Consider the following 24,365-nt stretch of genomic DNA (forward strand, 5'->3'; position numbering starts at 1 on the left):
TGCAACGCATTGCAGATTGAACTGTTGAAATCATGGTTCTTGCACTTTCGGGACCCCGTAGTCTAGTGATTAGTTCACTGTATTTCTTGTCGCATTGTTATGAATTCTTTGTTACGAATTGTTATGTTTTTTTTTTTGTTTCGTATGAGAGCTAAAATGTGTGAGTATGTGTTATAAAGCTCCACACACCACACGCGCGAGACATCTTTTCTCCCAGGCAACTTGTCTGCATACCGCATACCTGGCGGCGTCAAATTATAGCTAACTTCGGGGATTCATTTCGTGAATGCCACAGATATAATTGATTTAGAATTAGTAATCATGTTACCAACACACTCCCGTAACCACATACTGGTGAAAATATCTCACAATCAAATGGGAGTAATAAACTCAGAACAGGTGATCATGAATGATATTGAGACAGAACGCTTCACAATGTCTTGAATACATCATCATCACAGATAACGTGTGTAATAAATCTGATAGTATAGTGACACTCATTACGCATATCATTATGTTCTTTTATATTTATATCTGAAAAATGTCTGACAGTATCTGCAATCTGGAATTCGTACACGCGCGTAGTATGAATACAAGCCATGCATGGCACAGTCCCCGTTAGTTATCGAATTTGAGATATATAGTTTTGTTTATAGTAATATAGCTGGAACATAAACATGTCAGCAATATGATTATGATGATTGTTTAACATTAAAAAGATTGACATTTGTATCTGATCGTCAAACGAGTATTGAGAGATATTGCTCTGGAACAGCATTAAAAAAATACATAATGAATATATAAAATTTGAACATAATCAGTCAAAGCATGTCAGAGATATGGCACTAAAACCACATTCATTAAAACAAAATGGCCGCTAGTCGGCCATTTTTAATCTTATCCGAAAAACAAAATGATGTGCATCAAGGTCCTATAATGTGTAACGTATATACCAATTTCGAACAAAATCCATCTGTAATCAGCCGAAAAATGCTTGATTTTGATGATTTTTAGCTATTCGGCCATCTTGAATCAGATCGTAGAACAAATTGACGTGCGTATGTATAATATCATGTATGATGTATGTGTGAAGTTTGATTGTGATTGGTCCAGGCATTTCTAAGATACCGGTCCGGACGCACGCACGCACGGACGCACGGAGGTCAAAACTTAAGGTCTTATGCCACTAATTAACCAATGGCTGCAATGGCTGCTATTTTGGTGTTATGCTGAGTGTGTATGTTGCCACTTTCTACAACTAGTTGTCTGGGTATAGGGCGCCACCAAGTGGTAGATTTTGATAAATAACTCCTAGGGTTTAAATTTTGGGGATTTTTTATGCATGGGAAATTACTCGTCTAATGATATTCCGTTATATATAAGATCAACAAGAACTTTATTAAACCTTCTTATTTCTCTTAAGGTCTCATGCCACTAATTAACCAATGGCTGCTCGTAGCCTCAATTTAAATGCCTAGCAAGAACCAATGAAATTTTTTAAATATTATTTTTCTCAGGTGCTCCCTGTTTGAGGGCGTAATCACCTGGGTCAGAGGTGAGACCAAACATGTGGTCTTTTGTTTACTACTTAGCGGCTGTGTACCTGTGGGTTTATTCTGTGTGTTAATGGATGTTCTAATCTTGGTGTTTTTCCAGTGATTTCTCTTGGTGCAATCCAAATACAGTAGGTGTGTCTTGTTTACCTGAGATTTGCAAGAGTTTGAGCTGGCCAACATGTTAGTTTTTTTCATATGGTTGATTACTGGCATATTGATTTCCCATTTTTAAGCCATATTTTCAACTTTCTTCGTCATTTTCATATAGCAATCTCGTCATATGTTAACATTGTCGTCTATGGAAATTCAATTAGTGGTATGAGCCCATAAGTCCCCGTTTTCGGACTGCGTCCGAACGGGAACTAATAGATCATCACGTACATTCAACAAATCTGCTGTATTGGTATGTTTCGACGCAAGAGGGCGATGTTTCAATGAAAATAATACACAATGCTCAGAGGAGTGTTCTCATAGTTATCTTCACACTTATTTTCGACGGCGTTCTTACTTAGACATATATTCTTACGTTTGAATATAATCGGGCATGGAACTGTGCCAATGGACGGTACGGCCAACTTCCACGATTTTATCTAAGTTAAACTTGTATGCACCTAAAATAAATGCTATGCATTTACTGCTAGACGATGCAATTCCACTTTAAATGCAAACATTTGTTTTCATAATATACTTACAGCTGTTGACATAACACCGTCCGGATTGTGTTATTTTGAAAACAACTAATGACAAGAGGTGGTGATGGTTGTGAACCATAACTGCCTCAGCACAACGACTGTTGTGTAATACAAGGGTTGTAAAGGGAAATGTATTGTAGTGTTACCTCTGTGTAATTTTGCATTGTGGGATATCGATATATGGATGATAAACAGCAAATGATATTTCCAGAGATATAGATGTTTTGTTTACTAGAAGGAAATGTCCTTTGGCAGCATTTCTTGTATTTATTTCCATTGCACAAAAAAGCGGCAAATACTGTTACTGAAGCACAGGATTTGCATGTTTTTTCCCCCGGCCATTCATGCAAACTGCAAATCAAGTCTTATACTGCGTCGATAGTTGTTGACAGTCGCCATGATGGATGTATTGTGACTTATTTTAACCCCCGGAATCTGACCCTGCATTCTTGCCACATTTACTGCCCTTTCATACCCGTTCAATTTCCTTTCGATATTTCATCCAGACTCCATGATATTTAATATTTAAAACCAACTTTTTTTCACAGTCACTCTAGTTTTCACTTTTCTAAAATTATTTTACTGATCAAAAGACTGTTCACTCCCATCATGCAATCTCCCATAGTACTTCCGCAGACACAGCGGCGATCGGCAACATAACTACAAATAACCTCGCTCCCAGGAGCTGAGGAATAACACAAAAAAATCATTATCTTGTGGAAATCAAGCATTGGAAAAGTCAGTTCTTGTGCAAACCGAAAGAAATCTTAAACCTGACTTGATGTTTTATTTAAATGTACGATTTAAAAGATTCCTCGCAATCCGGACGGTGTTTCTACAATTACTGTACTGGTATGGCTCATCTCTTGACATAATATAAAAGGGGCAGTTCAGATACATGTAGCTACCGACATCATACATAACTGTAAAAGTATTGTTTTTAGTGCTACCTGCCTTTACTTTATTGTTGTGTCTGTGTCACACACCTATTAGCAATTCCACAGCACGTAAAACATTGATGACGGAGATTTGGGTTTGACTATTTTACTTTTAAACTGTGCAAATCGTCACTCTGCTACATTACATTGCATTAAGGCATGGGTATTTTTTATGGCAATGTATTATAAAACCTTTTCCTCCGGAAGACGTTTTATTCCACTCTTGCACTGCATATAAAAGCTATTTGGCAACGCCCATTACATACGTGATTTACCGGTAGTTAGTTTTCTTCAATCAATTACCGATGTATGGCAATGCGAGCGATTTCTATTATAATACTGTCATTTATAAAACATTTACAAACTAGTTTATATACAATAACATTCACGCCTTCGTAAAACTCACTATATCAATTTGATGTAAATTATAGAAACTGAAATGTTTCAAATATTACCCTCATCCAGAATCCAAATCAGGCTAGGTTTTCTTTCAGTTACTGATACTTTTTTACGTGCGATATTCAAAGTAAAATGTGTGGTATTTCTGTCATTTTAAAATTCTTTTAATTTTTGTATCATATTTGTTCTATTTATACTGTTTACAGACGTCCTGGTTATACGTGATTCAAACTATGCATGGTGTGAGGAATATCTCTTTTATATGGGCGTTAACCTCATTTTTTTAACTTGAGAAATTCAAGTAGAGGCATTAACGTTACACTTGGGGGAGTTGTTGGAGTTTAATTATAGGGCGGTTTTGTCCGTTTATAAATACCCGACATGGTATGTGACTAAATCCTGTATCGTCAGGCACTGGCGTTTAGTCTACGCATTTTTCTGATTCACACCTATCGACCATTAAATGTGTAATTATTGTTTTTGTTGATCACCATCAGGTTTTCCCACGTGGGTTTTCCGTACTGAGATTTTCCGTATATGAAAGGGGCGTAGCTAACAGCAACTCCGGGTCGAAAGGTCAGTTCATACCCGATCTAAATAGACGACGACAGCACCACGGCGACATGAACGCGGGGTAGCTTCCTTCAGAACATAATAGGACCATGCTAACTACACCGAGATTTAATACGGGAGAAGTAAGCAACACGATCACTTAACAGCAATGTTTACTGACAAAGTTGCCAAGCGGTGGGGCCAATTGCACCGGCACTCCTCGCCGAAAAGCAAACCGGGTACGATGAGAAAAAGCAGGACGGAACCGATATTTCACAATGTAGAACAGGTATGGACAAATCGCAAGATTATTGTCACAATTGGATTGACTCTGTGTTGTTAACAATATACATTAGCAGTTGCCCAGCTAATGCGTTCTAAGTGCTGGGGTTCGAATATATGAGTTTGTATTGTGTTGGATGTTCGACTAGAATACATTACATACACATAGAATACAGCCTGAGAGGGGGGACCTTGTTTACACTTTGTGTCATGGTGTTGAATAACCAAAGTTCCATAGAGCACGATAAGCCGTCGCATGACAAGATCCGTATTACGTGTATCGAATTTCCTCGACTTGCTCCATTTTAGAAATCATGTAATATCAAGGAAACACACACACAAATATATAAATATAATTTAGTACTACGTTGATACGATGCAGCGACAGCGGTCCACGAAATCCCTGAAATTGCGACGACATAAACGGTAGCGCAGGTGGTGTCCGCCCCTTTAACGGTGACCACTACTTATTAATATATAGAGCGAGGGCCGTATAATCGTGTGTGTTGTGGTCGTCGCCAGAAGACCGCCAACAGAAATCGCTTTCAATTATTCATTTATAGACAAAACGTACACAATTTGAGCAATAACAACAATAGCATGTTAATCAAAGAGTTTTCGTTTCAGAGGTTTCTTTGCGTGAATATGTTATTTGTTGCGCAGAGCCTGTATGTGACCGAGTTTTGTCAGTATGATACTGCGACCCTTTACTTTATACCGTACGCAAGGTCACGTCGAACAAAGTACACCGTCATTCGCCGCACTACATAGCCTCACTGTGGCACGTGTTTGCCCAGTCTGTAAATAATAACAACCTTCAGATGGCCCTATATAATATTTACGACGTCACTCCCGTGCAAAATAATTATATTGGTATTTCGAGAAGTGAAAATAATCCGTAACGGCGATGAGATTTGGAATTCAATCCTTTGGGCACGTGAATCATGTTAATAGGGAACAGCGCTGTAGTAAGCGAAAATTACGGGATATAGCATTTCTTTATTGATTCTTTGCTGAGTATGTCTTATATCACCTACTTTGATTTGGTAAACAGACCAGACATCACGACGTATGATATTTTGTTTCCACCTGTAGAACCCTAACCCCTGACAGTTACGTACGGCTGTCACGTTGGGTTTTGTCCCGTAATGACTAGACCACTGTTTGTCTATTATTTTGCGTAATGGTAAGGCCAATCGCTGGATCGAAATTCAATTAATTATTTAATTTAATATTTTTTTTTCAATATTTCACTACGGCGGATGTCTGCGGTTGGTGGATGGGCGGTTGTTAGGGGCGATGAACACTTAAATATGAATTCGCTTCCGTTTACGACCTGCCTCCCTGAATGGACAGCGGAATGGGAAGGGTTATGGCCGTTAACGATCATTAAAAGATCAACAGACATCACGTGACGAAATGTTCCTATACTCACCTTCGAAATGCCTTACATCTGACATGCCCTTATATGGTATGCAAATATAGTTCCATTTGAATGGAATCGCTGAAGGCAGTCATCGATATATGAATCAGGACTCACTTATGCTAATTTCACTAATGCTAATCTACTGGTTATTATAACAAATAATGACTTGGTAATATCCAACAATTAGTGTTTATATTGCCTTCTACATGTATATTAGTATTCTATTGGATGCCCTTGACGGATGACGTCATTTATCAAATGATACGTCATTTGGTTCCTAATCAAAGTTGTTCTATATGTTGTTGTAGCATTCAAAGCCGGGATGTCGTCAACTGCGCATGCGGCAGACAGCCATAGTATGTCATTGTTTACAAATGAGCGCCTACCCATGAGCCTTTGCGTGCGCGATCTCTACGCTTCAAACTAAATATGAATTTGTTGGAGAAGATAAACTTTACAGTCATCAGAGTCGTTAAAGGCAGCTCATCGTTCTTGCATTTATTCTGCGGTCATGGATTGGATATGTTCTAAGCAGAATGGCTAATCAATGTAGACCGACAAAGTCACGTGAGTTACGCCCTCGACGACGGCAACATATTTTATTTGTCAATGCTTTATTTAAAGTAACACACAGTTGTTATTTAACGTCACTCACGGTGATTGTGCTCTCATTGGTGCGTCAATGTGTCAAATAATTTATCGTCTGCTGCTGAATTGACGTTTTTGTAAAATAAATATCGCTGCCAATATTTATTCTGGCAGACAGTGGGGCACGTGACTTAACTTGGCGTTCGGAATGTTTCGTGTGACATTCCGATGATATACGAGATGCCTTCTCCCACTTTCTCCGTCATGTAAGGCGTAAAACTTTATCGTTTCCAAGGAGGAAAATAAACTGTATTTTATTTTACTGTTTAATATAATCTGTAATCTGTAAAATGATATCAGTCAATTGAGCGATGTAAAATTATTCTTGACTCGGAGTTGCCTGGGTGTTAACATTATGTTTTCCCTGGTGATTTGTTTTCGTACAGTTCAGTCCTACTCAAAGTTTCAATACATTGAGTGATCGGTGCTCTGATGGCTCTCCCCGGGATATATTCGCGATAATATGAAGACAGTACTAGTTATTATTGTGAATGAATTGCTGTTTAATTTGTTGTTACACGTGTATACGTAAACATACCCTCACCTTGCCACCCATAGCTCGTATAGAGCAACTATACGAAACAATACACTGTACCGCGTTTACAAATTATATTCATACTTAAAGGGGAAGTCAAGTGAAACAAAATAATGTTCCCCAAGGAAAGAGCTCCACAAATGTAGGAGAATGCAATTTACAGTTTTTGTATATCACTTTTCTTTCTCTAGATATTCGACTTTTCATCACGATTATGTAGTCCGCCATCTTGATTCTCCAGCAAGGTATTGTGGGTAAAGTGTGACATCATATCCATTGCTATAACGTGAGAAATACTGATGGAAATTTGTTCAAATTTTCGGTGTGCATATAACTCATGTATATCATTATAGTAATGGAAATTAGAATGTTACAAATACACATAAAGTGAAATTATTGCTAAAATCATTATTTTAGTCGTTAAAATAGAATGACACTTTTTAGTCTCTTTTTTGTGGTCAACAGGCTATATATTACCTATACAACCTACTCACATCGATAAATTGTATACAATATTGGAAAATTTGAGCATTTGGTAGAAAAACACAAAAATGAATATTTTCAGTACTGTTGCCATGACAACTTTTTCATAAGCATGTTTGGCACCGGTACATGCATGTTACCATGTTCTAAACTTTCAGCCAATTTAAAGTTCAACTTTTGAAGTTATAGATGAAATCATTTTCTCAATTTCTGACAACAGTGGATTTGATGTCATACTTTACCCATAATCCTTTGCTGAAGAACCAAGACGGCGGACTACATAATACTGGCGAAAAGTTGAATATCTAGAGAATGAAAAGTGATGTAAATAAATTGTAAATTGCATGTCCTAGAATTTGCCGAGCTCATTCATCTGGCAGTAATATGTTGTTAGTCTTGATTTCCTTTAATTTGTAATCCGTATTAGTACATGCCAATTCTACTCTCTCCATTTGGTTGAAATATGGCCTGAATCTAATTTCAATTTATTTTTCCTTTGAGCTCTGAGCATTTCTGTCATATGAATGTCTTGTGACCAAGTCCTACGACTTCTTGGGTGCAGAGGTTGGTGAACTACGATCTATGCACCGCGTGATCTTCTTTCATCGTATTCACCCCACTATTGTGAACGCTTGACATGTTCGTCACGTGACTTCGCAAAACCAACACGGACACTACTGCGTGTCGTCATGACGATATGAGTGTCATTTTGTCTTGGGTGATCCATTAAAACCAACTCGGATGTATTTTTTAATTTTCGGAGTCATTTCGTACCCAACTTCACGCAATAAACACTTAACAAGACACAATATACCGTTGCGGTTGATCGGATGTTTATTCAAAGATTTAGCTCCGTGATTTAACAGAATGTACTTCCTGGTTCAGAGTTAATGCAACACTCCTTAGACAGCGGAGGGGGGCGGTCCGGGCAAAGTTCGTGGGACTAACAGTGCCCCAGACGGAGGATTGTAAAAAGTACATGTTGCACAGGCATGGATGACGGCGAGGTAACTTTGTAGTTTCCCCTGTCACGGCTCACGGACCGGGACGAGATGATTAAAAGTACAACGTGACGCTAAAAACAAACTTTCTTGTTTAGTTTTTACAATACGGTTCGAGTGACAATGTCTGTGTTTATTGCAGATCGAAGCAGTTCAACAGGACAGAGAGGTCGAGTCTGATTACAAGGCATATTCACGCAGGTGAGAACATTTATATGCAAGTTCATTCGTTTTGACACCTGGTAGCAACATTTTCGGGCAACTACGTAGCAAAACATGTACGAAGATGCCCATTAGAGATACTTCTGCGATATTTTGTTGTCAGCTTTCTTTCCATAGTTGTATGCTCACTCAAGCAAGACACCGTGACAACAACTCACTGTGTTGCCTCAATGACAAAAGCCATTTTTTTGACTCCGTATAGACTTAAGTATCTGCGTCTGTCTCCGTGCCACTTCAATGAAATCAAATGAACCTCGTGTCGTATTTTCACCTTCCTAGTTTATAGTGTATTTATAATACTAGTATGCAAAATTAAAGGGGAAGTCCGGGCAAACAACATACAAGTAATCAGTGGTGGCGGTACGGGGGCAGAGGGGCGGTCACCCCTTCGAAAAAAATGCTGGGGGCGTCGCCTCTTCAAAATGAAACCCTTGGTGTCAGCAAAATTTGCTCCTCAAAATGCAGGAAATAGCGTTTGAGATGGTTTGGATTTAAAACAATTTAAGAGGGGGCATGCCCCGGACTCTCCTAATAAAATCACGCCTCAAGTTCGGCGTGAGGTTGGTGAGCAGATCTCGCCGCCTCCATGCAAAGTTTCGTGCCGCCGCCTTTGATAATTCTCACAGATGAAAGACCTTCACAAAAGTAGGAGAATGCAATTTACATTTATTTTAAATCACTTTTCATTCTTCTAATATTCAACTTTTCGTATGTCTTATTTAGTCCACAATCTTGATTCTCCATCAAAGGACTGTGGGTAAACTGTGACATCATATCTACTGTGGAATTTGAAAAAAAAAATTAGTCGGTTGATAGCCTGAGTTCTGCACGAAACTTATATACTAGTATGAACAAAGGAAAGAAAAATATATTTAATACATGACATGCGCAGGCGACGACTCTCCCGCTTTAAGTATGATTATTGGTAATATTTATTGTTTATAATAGTTATATCAGTCGGTGATAATTAATTTGTCTAAATAGAGGTCTACATTATTTGCCCACTACGCGGGTACCATGTAGTATTGCTGTTTCATACACCAGTCTACAGAAGGATCTAAATAATTCAATGTTGTATAACAATTTTTTGTGTTTACCGTGTATAAGTATTTTACAATGAAATGAAAGTCTTCCCGGCGCTTTTATGGGACATCACACTTTGTATTTGGTATACTACATCCGGGCTATAAAATTTGTATTATGAAATAAACTATGGAATCGATATAGCTTTTATGGCTATACATGTAAAAATATGACACGACCTGTCCAGCTATAGGTCAAACACCCCCCTCTCAGGTCAAATCAGAAAGTTTGGGGCAATATAATTGATTGATTTATTTCATAGACAATTGGACCTTACCATTATTCCATAAGATAGCTTACACAAAAGATGAAAGTCCCTAAAACAAGACCAATTCGTTGACCCAGCTGAGTACTCTCTTCAAATGAAGCAATCCGCCATTTAAACTGCATTTTAGAATTTCAATAAAAGCCTACTCGAAGTTTGTCACTCGGTTAATAAACTCGGCGCGTACACTAGAAGCTGTCAGTTAGTTTCATAGTTCCTTAACTACATTTGCTAAGCATTTTGAACTCATTTATATGACAGTTATTGTTGTTACAGTGTTCTTAGGTTCGACTATTAGACTGTTGAAGGAGGAAAAGCTCGGCAAAGTGTTTTTTTTTCTGCATAAATATATTAATGCTCTCTGGAAAACCTTTTCCTTAACTCCACTGAGCAGAATTCTTTTCTGCCTCGATTTTTCTAGCAGATTTCGTTTTCTTATTTTCCCCGCACCCTAAAAACCAAAGATGGCCGAGTCTACAATGTAATATAATACACAAATTTTCAAGTAGTTTAGTACAATTTTAAATTACGACTTTGTTTCCAAATTGAGAGACGGTTGTAAAATAAAAATAATTAGGTCAACTATACATTATCGGAGGAACGTTTTTTAAACGCCTTTGGTGTCAGCTACATGCAGTATTAAAACATTTACTAGTACACTCACTGTACATATCCATTTTCATTTGCAGCGAGACTGTTAGTCGTGTTTCCGAGTCCATGCGCGAAAAAAACGTATATGATGATAAATACTGAAGCATTCCCTTGAAAATATCGGTAAGAGGATTGACACCAGGGAGGATGCACGCTTGTTATTGTTTCCTTATCTAAAGCGAACCCGGATTTTTCAGTGAGATGACTACATGACCTTTCCCCTCTCACGTCAATATCCTGCGATCAAGACAAAGCTCCCACAGATCGGTAATTGGGTCACGTCTGTTCATACGGGCACTGAATAAACACACAAATACAACCCGGACTTAGAAACCTCTCGTTGCAAAACGTAGTGAAACGCGTGAGATTTGGGGTTGGTTTCGATGTTTTTTGCTTTTAATTTTTAATTTCAACACTTAACCTCATTCGACCCGCCCAGATGGGAATAATTATATCGAGAGGGCGAACTTCAAACAAACAATAACAGGGCGTGTCCGGGAGTGCCTCCCGCCCACCGCGACGGCACGCTCTTAGGATTTTCCAACGAATAGCGAATAGCGAGTTTTCCCAAAAATTATTTCAACCGACATTCCACTCACGTGATGCAAAACATCGATAAAAAAGCTCACTTCTCGAATTCGGTAAGATCGTTCTTGGTCCCATGATAACTTCAATTAACGATACCGCTCCAAGTATTGTCGAGTTACAAGTGCGATGTTTTCGATATTCAAATTCGATTGCATTCAACTGTTCATTTCACTGTGACGACGGGATATTATTATGATTATGTGTTTTTTCTACGCTTACAGGAGAACAATACTGGTGAAGCCAAGGAGGCGTGGCTATGGCTTCTGTCTGGAGGTAAGACTTAATTTAACGTCAGCTGTAGTCGTAAGATAAAGACTGGCAATACCCCGGGGCAATACCAACCCCGTATTCTGTATTTATAGCAGAAGCAGGAAGTTCCGTGGAGAAAATAAAATATTACGTGACAGAATACATATTTTTGCTTGATCGATAGAGGGCGTCACTATGCTCACCACCATCTCAGAGTTTGCGACCAAATGTCATGCAGATTCTATCGTTTTAAATACAGTCTTATTTTCGGAACTTTGAATAACACACAATATTTGACTCGATTTTAAATCATTTTAGTATAAAAAAGTAAAATATGATTACGTCATTTGAAAATCACACTAGCATAGTTTTACGTTTACTACCGAAACATACCGTCACATAAACCTCTTCTGAGATGACAACTGTGTTTTGTAACAATTGCGTGACGTACTATATGATGGTGATGATGGTGATGATGAATATATGCACATTGTTAGAACACACATGGGAAAAAAGGAGGTAGTCGTCGCGCAGCGCGTGGTCGATTTTCATGTAAATAAACAATGTATTTGACATGCGTTGTGTACGTCGCTATGAGTCCCATATCGAACAGGACGCGGCACGACGACCACCACCCTTTAACTACTTGAATACAATTGCAACGACTTGGGCACGTTGTTGTCGATTCGATGAGCCCCATCCCACTTTGAAGGAGATGATTTGAAATCTTAAAATCGTGTTTATTTGCAGAGTTACAGGATCTATCACAAGTCGACGGGTGATACTGAGATCGTTACGTTTGTTTCCAACGTGCAGTACGACGGCCCAGCTCACATAGCAGGGATGAGAATAGGTAATACAAATCACGTCAACATTTTTCCATTCACACATGTTCGATGAGTCGTGCCCTCTAGGGTCGGAACTTTGTCATGACGTAACAATTAGATAAGCGATATTTGTGTTTGTTTCCGAGTCGTTTGTTATTTAATAGTATGATAGCAAAATATCCCAAAAACAATACGTTTTATTGACGACCGTATCGCAGCTCCGCCGCTCAAGTTCTCGGACGTACACAGCTCAAAGCCAGACCGTCTCGGAAAGTGTACTCAAGCAAGACGTCTGTTTTTGTTAAGGCAAAACAAACATGTAAATCTGCTGATATTCACTGAAAGGGGATCTTATTTTTGTCAAATCACTTACATGCTTACGAAACGACGTATCTTCGACTCCCTGGAAAGCCTTTCTTCCACATATTCATGTTTAAGTTTTCGTCGCTAGAGGGCGTGACTATAAAATTTATATTTCTTATGAGAATTTGGAGCATTTCGACGGGAACTATTTGATAAATTTTATTCACATTGCCTTTTGGTAGCATGGCAACTAAACATGTTAACATAACCACCATACTAACGATAGTTTTGTATTTTGAAGGTGATGTGATCGTTTCGGTGAACGGTATGTTGGTGTCGATGTTGGAGCACGAAACAATAATGGAAACGTTTAAGAACGCAGCTAAAAACGACATGGGAAAACTTAGGTGAGACCACAGAGGGCGCTATAATACTAGCTTACGCGAATGCTTCTGTTCTATTTCCAATTTATTTGGTTACGGTGTTATTTTTCAACGTGTATACGTATATCTTCGCACTTATTCAGGTTAGTGGTTGTGTTTGAAGACTGCATTACAAGAATGAATTTACATAAAAGAAGAATGCAACTCCAGGTAAGACTAAATTGTCCCTGACACGCCCTCTAACGGCAAAGATATTCTATGACGTAAGTGAGTGTAATAAAGACAGTTCGCACACGTTACTGTGTTTCTCTTTAATAAGTACATTTGTCTGTGAGAGTAACAAATCCTTACAAACCGAACGCATTTGTGAGTGTAAACGACATTACTCTTGTCATTCTACTGCGACGCCGTATTTTAAGTCACAAATGTGTTTCGGCACTAGAGGGCGCTAATAATAATAAGGATTCATTGGTTTAAACAGAAATGTGCAAGTACCTAGACATGCCACGACATCTTTCAGTCTCATTAAATTAGGAGAACAAATAACACCTGTAATATATTTTGTTTCAGAAATGGTTCTGACTACAAAATGCTTTATTGCTTAAAGATTAAATTAAATGCAGCTAAATTATTCATTGTTTTTAATTTACATATTTGTACCCGTGGAGTAAATTTTACAAGTGTTTGTGATATGAAATGCTTGAAAAAAACCAAAACATGTTCTAAAGATGTTTTATGGCCACATGATTTTCTAATATCACTATACTTTGGTTATAAACCTTGACATTTGTAATACACGTCTAACTTATTTAGCATTCGAATGTTGAATTGGGTCTGTGTTATGGGGCTCTGATTAGAGCGGCTAGTCACATAACATATTTTGAGTTTATGCAAAGCTACTGTGCCTCATTGGCTACCTAACTTCTAACGCCTAACAGTCAGACCAATCAGAGAGCAGCTTACTGTTGACAGTTTTTTTAGACATATCAAATTCAGCGTTGTATAGATGTTTTAACTCAACTGCTATTTACAATGAAAATGGTCGTAAACATAGCTTGATTGGCAAGTTGAAAACGCAATGATGTCGCTAAAAGACGGCGGTCGTCACGTCACGCATGTGCGACATTTGTGACAATCCAATGCGCTCTTCTAATGGAAATCACGTGTGTGAGTTTTGACTTGAGGGCGACGTACATCAATTACCGCTGGTGACTCCTTCGATACCACAGTCAGCTGGCGCACACGTGATAATTAAATAAATATGATATTTACTATATGGAGCCGCCATCTTGAATGACGCATAAAACTAAATAAGAGACAAGTTGTGAAACGCGTTTTTTAGATTCCTACAAATCAGGACAAAAATACCAATCTTTCACAATAATACGGTCCGTTGGGGTTATATTAAGCCAACGATAACAAAATTCGGCCTAATTCGTCGTTTTTGTGTGGAAAAATCCCTTGCATACGAACACCTAATTATGCGAAGAACCTAGAACACTTTCCTGGGGTATTTAAAACTAAAAATTGGCATTCCAGCCCAGCAGCCAATCAGCGACGGCCTAACGCTTAGATGACAATTTCGGTTTCAAATACCCCGGTTTAGTGTTCTAGGTTCTTCGCGTAATTAGGTGTTCGTATGCAAGGGATTTTTCCACACAAAAGCGACGAATTAGGCCGAATTTTGTTATCGGTTGGCTTAATATAACCCCAAAGGATCGTATTTTTGTGAAAAATTGGTATTTTTGTCCTGATTTGTAGGAATCTGAAAAACGCGTTTCACAACTTGTATCTTATTTAGTTTTATGCGTCATTCAAGATGGCGGCCCCCATATAGTAAATATCGTATTTATTTTATTATCACGTTTGCGCCAGCTGACTGTGATGAGACCCATATCTCGCACATGTGGGGTGCGACGACAACCACTCTTTAACAATGATCTAAGATATCTCCGTTTTCTCTCATCCCCTTCAGAAACAGCTGACGATGAAGATAGCAGAGTTAGAGAATCTTGAGCTGAAGGAAGTGAAAATATTGCGGAGACATTCACGACTGCCAAACCAGTACGACGGGACATTCACATCGCGAAAAGGATCCATCAGCAGCTTCGCTGATCTTTCTACTATTATCGGGGCCACGACATTGTCATTAGAGTCGGATCTCGATTGGGTTCCCAGTGAACGAATCATTGCCGGAAACAGCATGTTTTTCACGAACTTTAATTTTGACCCATCTGCCAATATTACACGCGGGAATAGAGGGAACAGGGGTTCTTTGAGTTCCTTAAGTACAAGTTCGTCATTTGACGGGATTATTATCGATTTTAAAAATGAAGGACGGGAAATCAAGCCTCTTTCCACAGACTGTGACGAAATTGATCAAGTGACATGCACGTTCCCTGAACTGAAATCACCAGATTCCGGTTTCCAAGGTTTCGATTTTTCACCCAGTAACAGGACTAGTCTTCCATTAAACGACAAAGATTACATGACATCTTTCAGTTTTGATGACGTCACCGCGTCGTTGATGGATGATGAACTACACAATAATTCAGATGATGAAGACACAAAGTTATGAAACAGCGCCATCTATCAACCCTTCAAGAACAATCTTTTGTTTATTTTATACAAAATTACCAGTTGAAATAGACAACTGATCTAAATATATATCCAAAGAGCACATATATTACTTTGGTTTCCTAGAAAAAACATATTTATCAAAATCTGTGCTGAAAAAATGCAAATTTTTTTAAGTCAAGGTATCTAGAACCTTCGTTATTTATTCAGAATTTCCCACCAACGGAAGCAAATCAGCTGTTTTTGTTAATTACAAACATTTAAACAGCATTATATCAACAGCATGCCTTAACCATTTGAGTGCCAATCAGTGATAATAAGGAATTTAGTGCTGTCTATGTATTTATGTAACGAGTTACCAGAATATTCTTGAGTGCGCTGGGAAAGGCACTCTGATTGGCTGGATTCCAGGCGACAGATGATTGTGAGCAGCCAATCACTATCAGGATTTGATATTTGAATACATTCAGTCATGATCCTGATTGGCCAGTATAGCAATCTTGCAGTGAACTGCAATCATAGATGGCTAATTTCTCAAATTTCTCCATGGGGGGTACCTGGAGATGTTTAGCTCGACATTTAGGTGTCATATGCGAGTTTCAGTTTACATCGATTCAACACAGTATTTACCTTGCCATGTATTCAGTGTTATTTGTGTCAAAAAAGTATATAGTTTTCATATTTAGTATTATTATGGTTACTGATATTTTTTAAATTTAGTGAAACATGTCGGTCAATGTTTATCACCTTCGTTATGACGTTAAATTGATTGCAATCCTTATCGCATAAATTCAAACATCTATGCTCTTGTAAGAGGCAAATGCATTCTGTGATGGTGCAACTCAAGAGACAATTAGTCTAAAGTTCCTCATGAAAACAAATGATGGCGACTTCCCTGTGCCATTACAATCCTCTCTGCCAAACTAATGTTGGCGAAGCAGTCGGTCAAAGCGCATCATTACAAAGATCAATCAAGTAATACATGTACGAATCAACAAAATTCTTTAAATAAGTATAAAAACAAAGCATTTTATTGCAAAAAAGTCCATTTACATATTATATAACAATTTCTTATAGTTGTTTACATTGCTGTTTGATGACATAACTAGTATTTTGAGCATTATTTTCCCCGACTGAATAATGATTTATAGTGCAAGCTAATGGAAATCCTGGAAAATACCCAGCATGCACCTGTTGTGTGTCACTTAGCTGCGCACTCGTAGTGTTGTAGTACAGCATGTGTGAGTTGGTTCTAGTCAACGTTCACTTTGATTTTACATAGTATTTACATCTTTTCAATGTTATTTAATTCCTATGTCATGAGTTTACAATTATCTCTCAGTACTACTTAGTTTTCACCACCAGTCTTTTTTTTTTTTATATTCTTCAATATTTCTGGAAATGAACTCTAATTTTGGAGCCAATAGACAGAATTTGAGTCAATTTTAAGTTTTCACGCAAAAAATTTGGCTATTTTTGTCCCAATCTTCTAAAGGAAAGAGCAGATTGTCATGAAAAGAGGAAACTGGTGGTGAAAAGGTTAATGCTACATCCTTACTTTCACAATTTATATAATTTTATACAAGCAATTGTTGCAATGTATGGCTACACTGATGTGAGTCGGTTTTAGGAATGCCTGGTGGCTACCGGAAGATGCGCAGTGGCATGCAGCCTGGCGAATACGTGCCATCCATGTGCATTGGTTCGAGTCACGCACGCAGTACATAGCTACTTTGATTTAACATAGCATTTACCATGCTGTTTATTCAGTGTTGTTTACTTACTCCAACCATTGGATGCCTTTTAAAAACTAAACCAACACGTACCAGATTTACTCTAATAGAGGCATGCCTCCAATTGAGAAGCGCTAGGGTGAAAAATGGTTCATTTTGCTAAAATACTCTTTTAATTGAGCAATTACGGTACTGAAAGTTGTACATTGGCTATAGTATGGCAGTAACTTATAGATGTATATGGACAGAAGCAGTGAGTGAGGAGATTGAACAATATCTTAACATTGATTGGTTTAAAAAAGATTTAAAAAATTCATGTTTAATAAATATAAATTATAAAATAATTAATTTATCAAATTTACCTGCAAAAAAAAAATTATTGCAAATAAATCTGAAGTGCCATATTTGCACCGCAATAAAAATAAGAACTTGGTATTCTTTGACTTTATAACCGATACATGGTATTTGTTCTCTATCCAGTACTGTGTTATATTGAATACAATAAATACACTGTATTTTAATAACCCAACTACATTGTGAGTGATCTATGTTATGACGATATTACAAGAAAACCGCAGAGTAATCACAAAGGTTGTACGGTGAGATGGAGATGATGAGTTATCGTACTGCCCGAGTACATGCTTTGCAGTATTCTTGTAATAACATTATTATTATACATCTTTTATCTGCTTGCAATATTAATTAAATTACAGATAACAAAAGAAAATCATGCTGCGTTTGCTGCGAAAGCTTGCGTTTAGTGATAGGATTCTATTTCCATTGCACACTGATAGCGCTCTGACATCTGAAGTAAACAAAAAAAAAAGTTTTCAAATGTGACGCAAACGTGACACACAATTTCCAAATAAGTAAGACATACACAACTGTTTCAAACACATCAGTTCGGTGTAAATTCTATTGTATTCAGTGCCAGATATTTACCAGTAATAATGTTTATTTTTTTCAGGCTAAGTGGAGATTAGGTCCAGAACAAAAAAAAAATATTCATGGTTCTGCACATTGGGAATTAATGCTTTTTTTTTCTAACATTGTCACAATTTTTGAAACAAAAAAAAAGAAAAATTGACTAAAAGCACATTTTTTTTATGACAATTTTAAAATAAAGATTACAATAAAATAGGTGTACCTTCATTGAGTATGAAAAAACAAATTGATCCAATAATTACTTTACTTTTTAGACTGGCATCAGTCATTGCACCATATGGGTCATGCTATAAAAAACATGTATATTGTTTTATCTACAGAAAATTGAGATTTACATGGTAAAAATTACTTATTCTCTGCACTCAATTACCATGCATCTGATTTCAATTGGTCATGTGATAAATAATTTTTCTTATTGTTACAAGTTATAACTTTAAAATTATTATTAATATTATTAAAAATGCATACCAATAAATGTGAATATTATCCATTTATACTAAATATTTCAAGCAATCTAAATTTATCTCATTAGGATTATTCAATGGTTATTTTATGATTTGGTGTCATTCCGTAAAGGGATGAACAACTTTCATATTGATTTATTGCACAATATTGGTATTTATATATCTTTGTATTATTAGCTCCTTATTGATGAAAAAGAATGTCAGTATTTTTTTCCTTGAAATATGCACCCTCTAACCTCGTTACTAGGAACAAGATAACTTATGAGAAAGGTAAAATAATTATGTTTTGGTGAGAGCCATGAAATTGTAATAATAATCAATTGGTTTTGTGATGGTAATTGTTTCCATCTTCTTTTTCACTTCGCTGAGCTCATCTTGATCCCTTTGACTCTCTGGCAACTGGCTATTGCACTCTGAATCATCCCAGAATTCTTCACAAGTTGTCATAGCAATAGCATCAGTGACAACAGACTCCAACTTGGTTGATTTATCACATGTAAGCACATTGATGATGTTCTCAGTTATATCAGCGTTTGTTTGCAAATTTGATTCATTTCCAGCTTCCCAGTATTTTGTAACAAGATGAGTTGGTTGCTTAGCAACAGTCTCTCTACTGCACTTACAATATACAAATTTAACACGTGCAGTACTTCTTGCAGTTTCCACATCATTTTTTTCCATTTTCCTCTTGACTCCACAAAACAATTTGGTTTGTAACCTGCTAGTCCTGCCATCATCACCATTTATCATAAATTCATCATTTTTCTGCTTCTTGATCGCATCTCTAAAATCAGATCTCTCTTTGATGTGAGAAGCATCTTCTCTCATCTTGTCTTCTGTGGCAGTAATAAATCCTGAACATCTCTGACATCTATTCCCACTCGGCCCAATGAGGGCGCCATCATCTGGCTTCAGAATGCTAGTAACCCTGTATTTTAGATATTCATGACATGCTCGGTTGTACTCGCTCTTCGTGACCAGTCTCACAATATCGTCCTGAGTGTCGTCAGGAATTCCCTCTATTTTTCCTTGCAAGTGATAAGTATCAAAGTGTTTGAATGGGCACCCGCCTTCCTCTCCTGGACCGAGCAGATGACTCTGCAATAAGATAAATATAAATGTATGAGTTAATATTGTAAGTAAAATTGACTGTGAATATTTCTAGCACCACAGTGGGACTACACACAGCTAATGTACAGTGCTTATTAACATTGCATGCAACAAATGCTAGAATTTCAACTCGTGAAATGCTGGAACAAAAGAGTGAAACGTGATTACAGATATCATAAAATTGTGATATCAATATGACATAAATGTAACATCACCATGGCAACAATAATATCAATACAACACCAAAGTGATATCACTATGACACTAACATTTGTTGTGGCATGACACCCATGGGATATTATCAGGGGTTTTTCTAGAAAAAAAAAGAGAGGGAGCACTGCAATTCAGCGGCGCCACCAAGTTGGGGAGATAGGGTTCTCCCTACCAGGGTATGGATTTTTTGATAATTCTAAGTTAAAATAGAGCATTCTATGGCTTCCTTGGGGCCAAAATTACTATCAGACAGATCACAGTTGAAGACTGTGGCCACATGTGATCCCTGGTCAATCAGAATTTTATGGCTGCCAGAGGATCTGCTGCCCAGAAAGGGGGGCACATGGCCATGGCATGAGGGCGCTGCGCCCCTGTTACCTTGTTTAATGTGACATCATTATCGCATCAATGTGACATAAATGTATTACAAGATAAAATTACAAACTGACAGCAACTATGTTGTGTCTCACTAATGCTATTGATCTAAACATGCTAGTCAACTTTGGTTGATTGACTCGCAATCAAAATCATTGACTCTAGAGAAACACTGCAGACCAGGACAGCACCAAAAAATTCAGATGCACCTATAATCAGTTGTTATGAATACAAGTCACAAAATATACAGATTTTGGTTATTATGAAGACAAATCATTTCAACATCTCAACTATAGAGGGCATAGTTTCACCATGAATACAAATTACCTGAATTGCTTGACAGGAGTGGGCTGTATAATTTGTACGTCCACCTTCCAAACCATAGAGATGTCTGATGCTATAAGCATAACGTTTGCCATCTTTTGCCCAGCTATGTGTACAACCATCACCATGACAACCATGCGGCTGAGAGTACTCTGATCTCCAAAATTTAAGAGCACCCTCAACTGACATTCCAACTTCCTTCAAGAACAGTGTGTACTGCACCTAGGATGACAACGAAATGAACATCGTAATTTTTCCTAAAAATGTTGTGGTAACAGTTTATAAGTTTTATTACTATAATTTCTTTTTTAATTTTTACCAAAAAGATATAATTTACCATGTCTTGATCAAATTTAGAATAAAATGTACAAAGCATGTTCAAATGACATCACAAAGCATTATGTCATGTGATTAATTATTCACAAAGACATTCTATTGGGACAAAACTAAAATCGCAATAGACTCATTTATAACTGAAATAGTTTCTCAAGTGCTTTTTAGGAGATAAACTTTTTGGAATTGACAAGAAATCACAGATTTAGTCACGGTTATAAATGTCTTTATTGTCTGCATGAATTATATTCATTTGGTCTGTTACATGGTGTATCACGTTTTATGAATGTGTCACTTCTTTTTTTAGAAAGATCTTATAATCATGACAAAAATTTTTTTTTTAATTTGAGAGCTGCACATTTTGTTTTCATCACACTCTTCATTTGATGAGGAATTGTGAAAAATCAAAATAGAAAAACATGAATGCATAAGTAGTGTAGCAATTTAATTTTTTTACAAAATATATGATATTTTGAAATTTTTGATTAAAATGACAATTGTTACCATTGCTTACAAGTCTTGACAAAAACATAATAAAATTTGATGTATTTGTTCAAAATCAACAATTGTAGCTGTCCTCACAGGTCCAAAACCCTACTTAAAATATATATATTTGTACATGTTTTAAAGAGATGTAGATAATAGTAGTAAGCATGTCATTGAATGCATGATTGCAACTCACCCTAGAATGATGCCGAAGTCTGTGGTTTTGTCGCAATTTATAATGTAGATGTGACATGCACATAGGAAACATTTCTACCAAACCGTCAACATTAGAGCACTGTCCTGCCAACCCAAGCTCTGAACCATTATTGTGAAAGTCAGAATCTTGTTTCAAAAGTCGTCTGTACAGCTGCCTCACATCTTGAAAGAGTTCTCCTATCCGATCGTCAGTCATTAAAGCAGTTGGTAGTAGTCTCTGTGCAACATCGGTACCACTCTTTAAAAGTTTCTGAAACAAAGAGACTGTGACTTCACTGAGTTTGCTATAAGGTACATGTGCAAATCCTTGGAAAAGGGTAACGTCTCTTGAAGCGACGGACTGCAAAGCGTATTGGAAAGGTGCTGTAAAAAAAGTACCAGCTTCTTCATTTTTAAAAAGTCTGACAACCTCAGTCCATGACATTTTGTTTTTAATTTTCAGAACAAGATCAGCAACTTCTTTCAGGTGGTCAAGCTGATAAGTCTTGGATGCATCATTTTCTTGAAATGTTAGCAAAGCCATCTCAAGTGAGTATAACAATTCAACAATCTCTTCTTCTTTCATTTGATTAAATCGGAATTTAAAAAGCTTGGTTTCTTCCTTGATCACAAAATTAGACAACCCAGTATCTCCAGCACTGATCAATCTGTAATGGCAATATTAAAATTAATATTTTGAATCATTTTTTTTAACATTCTGAGTATATCTAAAAACAAGCATTGCACAATATGTTCTTTTTCTTATTTCATTAATTTCATTTATTTTTCATTATCTTTTGACCACATACTATTTTGTGTTATTTTGACTACCTTGTGGGCTTTTGTAATTTACATGTACCATAACTTTCAAAAATACCAACAAATATTAAAATAAAAACAGAATAAATAATAAATTATATCTTTAAAAGTGAATTTAAAAAAACAAAAACAAAAACAACATACACACACACAAAGAAGAATATTATTTTAATCAGCCAGACAATAATATTTTAGGGTGGGGGGTTGGAGGGCAGGGGGTGGTTGGGTTACTCTCAAGTAAGACCTGGTACCCATGCTGAAGTATAGCTTTTCAAAAAAACTCTAAACACGTACATATTTTGTGAAATTGTACCCCTTTTCAAGTGTAGAAATTTAAAATAGATACCCTATATACATACTAAAATCATACTGGTTCCAAGTTGAGGTAACATAAATTCATGAGATTCCTTTTTTACTCCTTATTTAAATATTTTAAAATATTCGACCCTCAACACGCATCAAATAACAAAGTAACACTCCTTTTACGCCTTTTTTTTTTTTTTTACTTTAGCTTGCGTACCATATTTTATTCAGATACCCCCCCAATCGGATCAGTATATATTATACAAGGACAACAGGCATATATTTAAAACCATTACACATCCCCTTTGAACAGCAATTCCTAAAACGGTCATATAACACCCCCCCCCCCCGGGGGGGGGGGCATAAAAACTGATGTAATGTGTCTTGGCATTAGTATTACGGTAAATTGTCATGTAGTATTGTAGGTACTACCTACCTCAGAGTGAAATGTGTTATCGAGTCTTGCTTGGAACCCTCAATCAAGCACTCCGAATCTTTTACCAAGCACTGTTGTTGACATAATTTCTGAAACTCGACTTCAGTGGCGCACTTCGACAGTCGGCACAGAAATCGAACTCGGGCCAAGCAATACGAGCGTAGTGTTTCTAGCGGTACTTTCCCACGGGGTGGTTTGACGTAAAATACCATGCTCAGACACAGACATTAACGATATGAAACGCCCACAAGATAAATCCTTCACATTTTCTCCGTCTTGGAATGGACATGGCTTCCGCCATTTTATTAGCGGTTACATTTCACACTGACCATATCCATACAACTGTAGCATGTACATTCGTCAGATCATGGCCGGAAACCTTACTCCCAAGCCGCTATCTGTGGGCGAAGCGACTCCCACTACATCGACGCCGATAACAATAAAACAAAATAAATTACTAACCTACAATTGAAAAAAAATGAACTATGAAGAGGAAAATAAAATTAGAAATAACATACTCAAATATTATTAAAGGGTGGTAGTCGTCGCGCAGCGCGTGTTCGATTTTCATGTAAACAAACAATGTATGTTACACGCGTTGTGTACGTCTCCATGAGTCCCATATCGAACAGGACGCGGCGCAACGACCACCATAATTCACAATTTCAGACACAATCGGTCATAAATCGCATGACAATGTTCATTAATTTATTTACAATCATAAAGCTAAAGCATGGTAAATTGAAATAGTATTATTTTGTGTGTTACAGTTATGCTTTTTGAGAAACGTGTCTCTCATAATATTTCTTGAAAATTGCTATTTTTAGAACAATTCCATAGAATACAATGTTAAAGAAAAATTAAATTTTTTGACACTTTTAAATTTTTTTTAAAATAATTCAGAACAACAATAAGTACTCCATCACAAACAATATATGATTTTTTCAGCCTATGTCACCAAGCTAGATT

General features: G+C 37.0%; 2 protein-coding genes and 1 long non-coding RNA gene across 4 annotated transcripts; 1 reads left to right on the plus strand and 2 right to left on the minus strand.

Moving 5' to 3' along the window:
* The first annotated feature begins 4,098 nt into the window (after nucleotides 1-4,098).
* Nucleotides 4,099-17,922, plus strand: LOC144355838 (uncharacterized). 2 transcript variants are annotated; one of them, XM_078010874.2, is made up of 7 exons: nucleotides 4,099-4,426; nucleotides 8,655-8,713; nucleotides 11,543-11,594; nucleotides 12,321-12,423; nucleotides 13,002-13,107; nucleotides 13,227-13,293; nucleotides 15,059-17,922. In XM_078010874.2, exons 1-7 carry the CDS (start codon nucleotides 4,307-4,309, stop codon nucleotides 15,659-15,661), a joined length of 1,110 nt encoding a protein of 369 aa, XP_077867000.2. In that variant the 5' UTR covers nucleotides 4,099-4,306; the 3' UTR covers nucleotides 15,662-17,922. The 2 variants fall into 2 exon arrangements, with proteins under 2 accessions (XP_077867000.2, XP_085352223.1); XM_085496097.1 differs by lacking the exon at nucleotides 4,099-4,426 and adding an exon at nucleotides 8,422-8,518.
* LOC146729085 (uncharacterized) lies at nucleotides 9,381-10,890 on the minus strand. The gene is made up of 2 exons (XR_014928290.1): nucleotides 10,747-10,890; nucleotides 9,381-9,513 (listed from the first exon to the last, which is right to left on the minus strand). It is a non-coding gene; the product is annotated as an uncharacterized LOC146729085 (long non-coding RNA).
* Nucleotides 16,670-23,774, minus strand: LOC102810018 (uncharacterized). Its single transcript, XM_006818800.3, has 4 exons — nucleotides 23,397-23,774; nucleotides 21,840-22,506; nucleotides 20,828-21,046; nucleotides 16,670-19,900 (listed from the first exon to the last, which is right to left on the minus strand). Exons 1-4 carry the CDS (start codon nucleotides 23,606-23,608, stop codon nucleotides 19,082-19,084), a joined length of 1,917 nt encoding a protein of 638 aa, XP_006818863.2. The 5' UTR covers nucleotides 23,609-23,774; the 3' UTR covers nucleotides 16,670-19,081.
* Between the last annotated feature and the right edge of the window lie 591 nt (nucleotides 23,775-24,365).

Source organism: Saccoglossus kowalevskii, chromosome 22, assembly GCF_978046115.1.
Source record: "Saccoglossus kowalevskii chromosome 22, keSacKowa6.1, whole genome shotgun sequence".
NCBI lineage: Eukaryota > Metazoa > Hemichordata > Enteropneusta > Harrimaniidae > Saccoglossus > Saccoglossus kowalevskii.

Bases quoted from the DNA above. Each gene is read 5' to 3' on its own strand.
- LOC102810018 (XM_006818800.3), bottom strand. From the start codon at position 23,608: ATGGTATTTTACGTCAAACCACCCCGTGGGAAAGTACCGCTAGAAACA. The intron at 22,507-23,396 runs GTAGGTAGTACC...TTGCCATTACAG, and splicing joins ATAACACATTTCACTCTGAG to ATTGATCAGTGCTGGAGATA. The intron at 19,901-20,827 runs GTAATTTGTATT...ATCTTATTGCAG, and splicing joins ACTCCTGTCAAGCAATTCAG to AGTCATCTGCTCGGTCCAGG.
- LOC144355838 (XM_078010874.2), top strand. From the start codon at position 4,307: ATGTTTACTGACAAAGTTGCCAAGCGGTGGGGCCAATTGCACCGGCAC. The intron at 8,714-11,542 runs GTGAGAACATTT...CTACGCTTACAG, and splicing joins TACAAGGCATATTCACGCAG to GAGAACAATACTGGTGAAGC. The intron at 12,424-13,001 runs GTAATACAAATC...TGTATTTTGAAG, and splicing joins CATAGCAGGGATGAGAATAG to GTGATGTGATCGTTTCGGTG.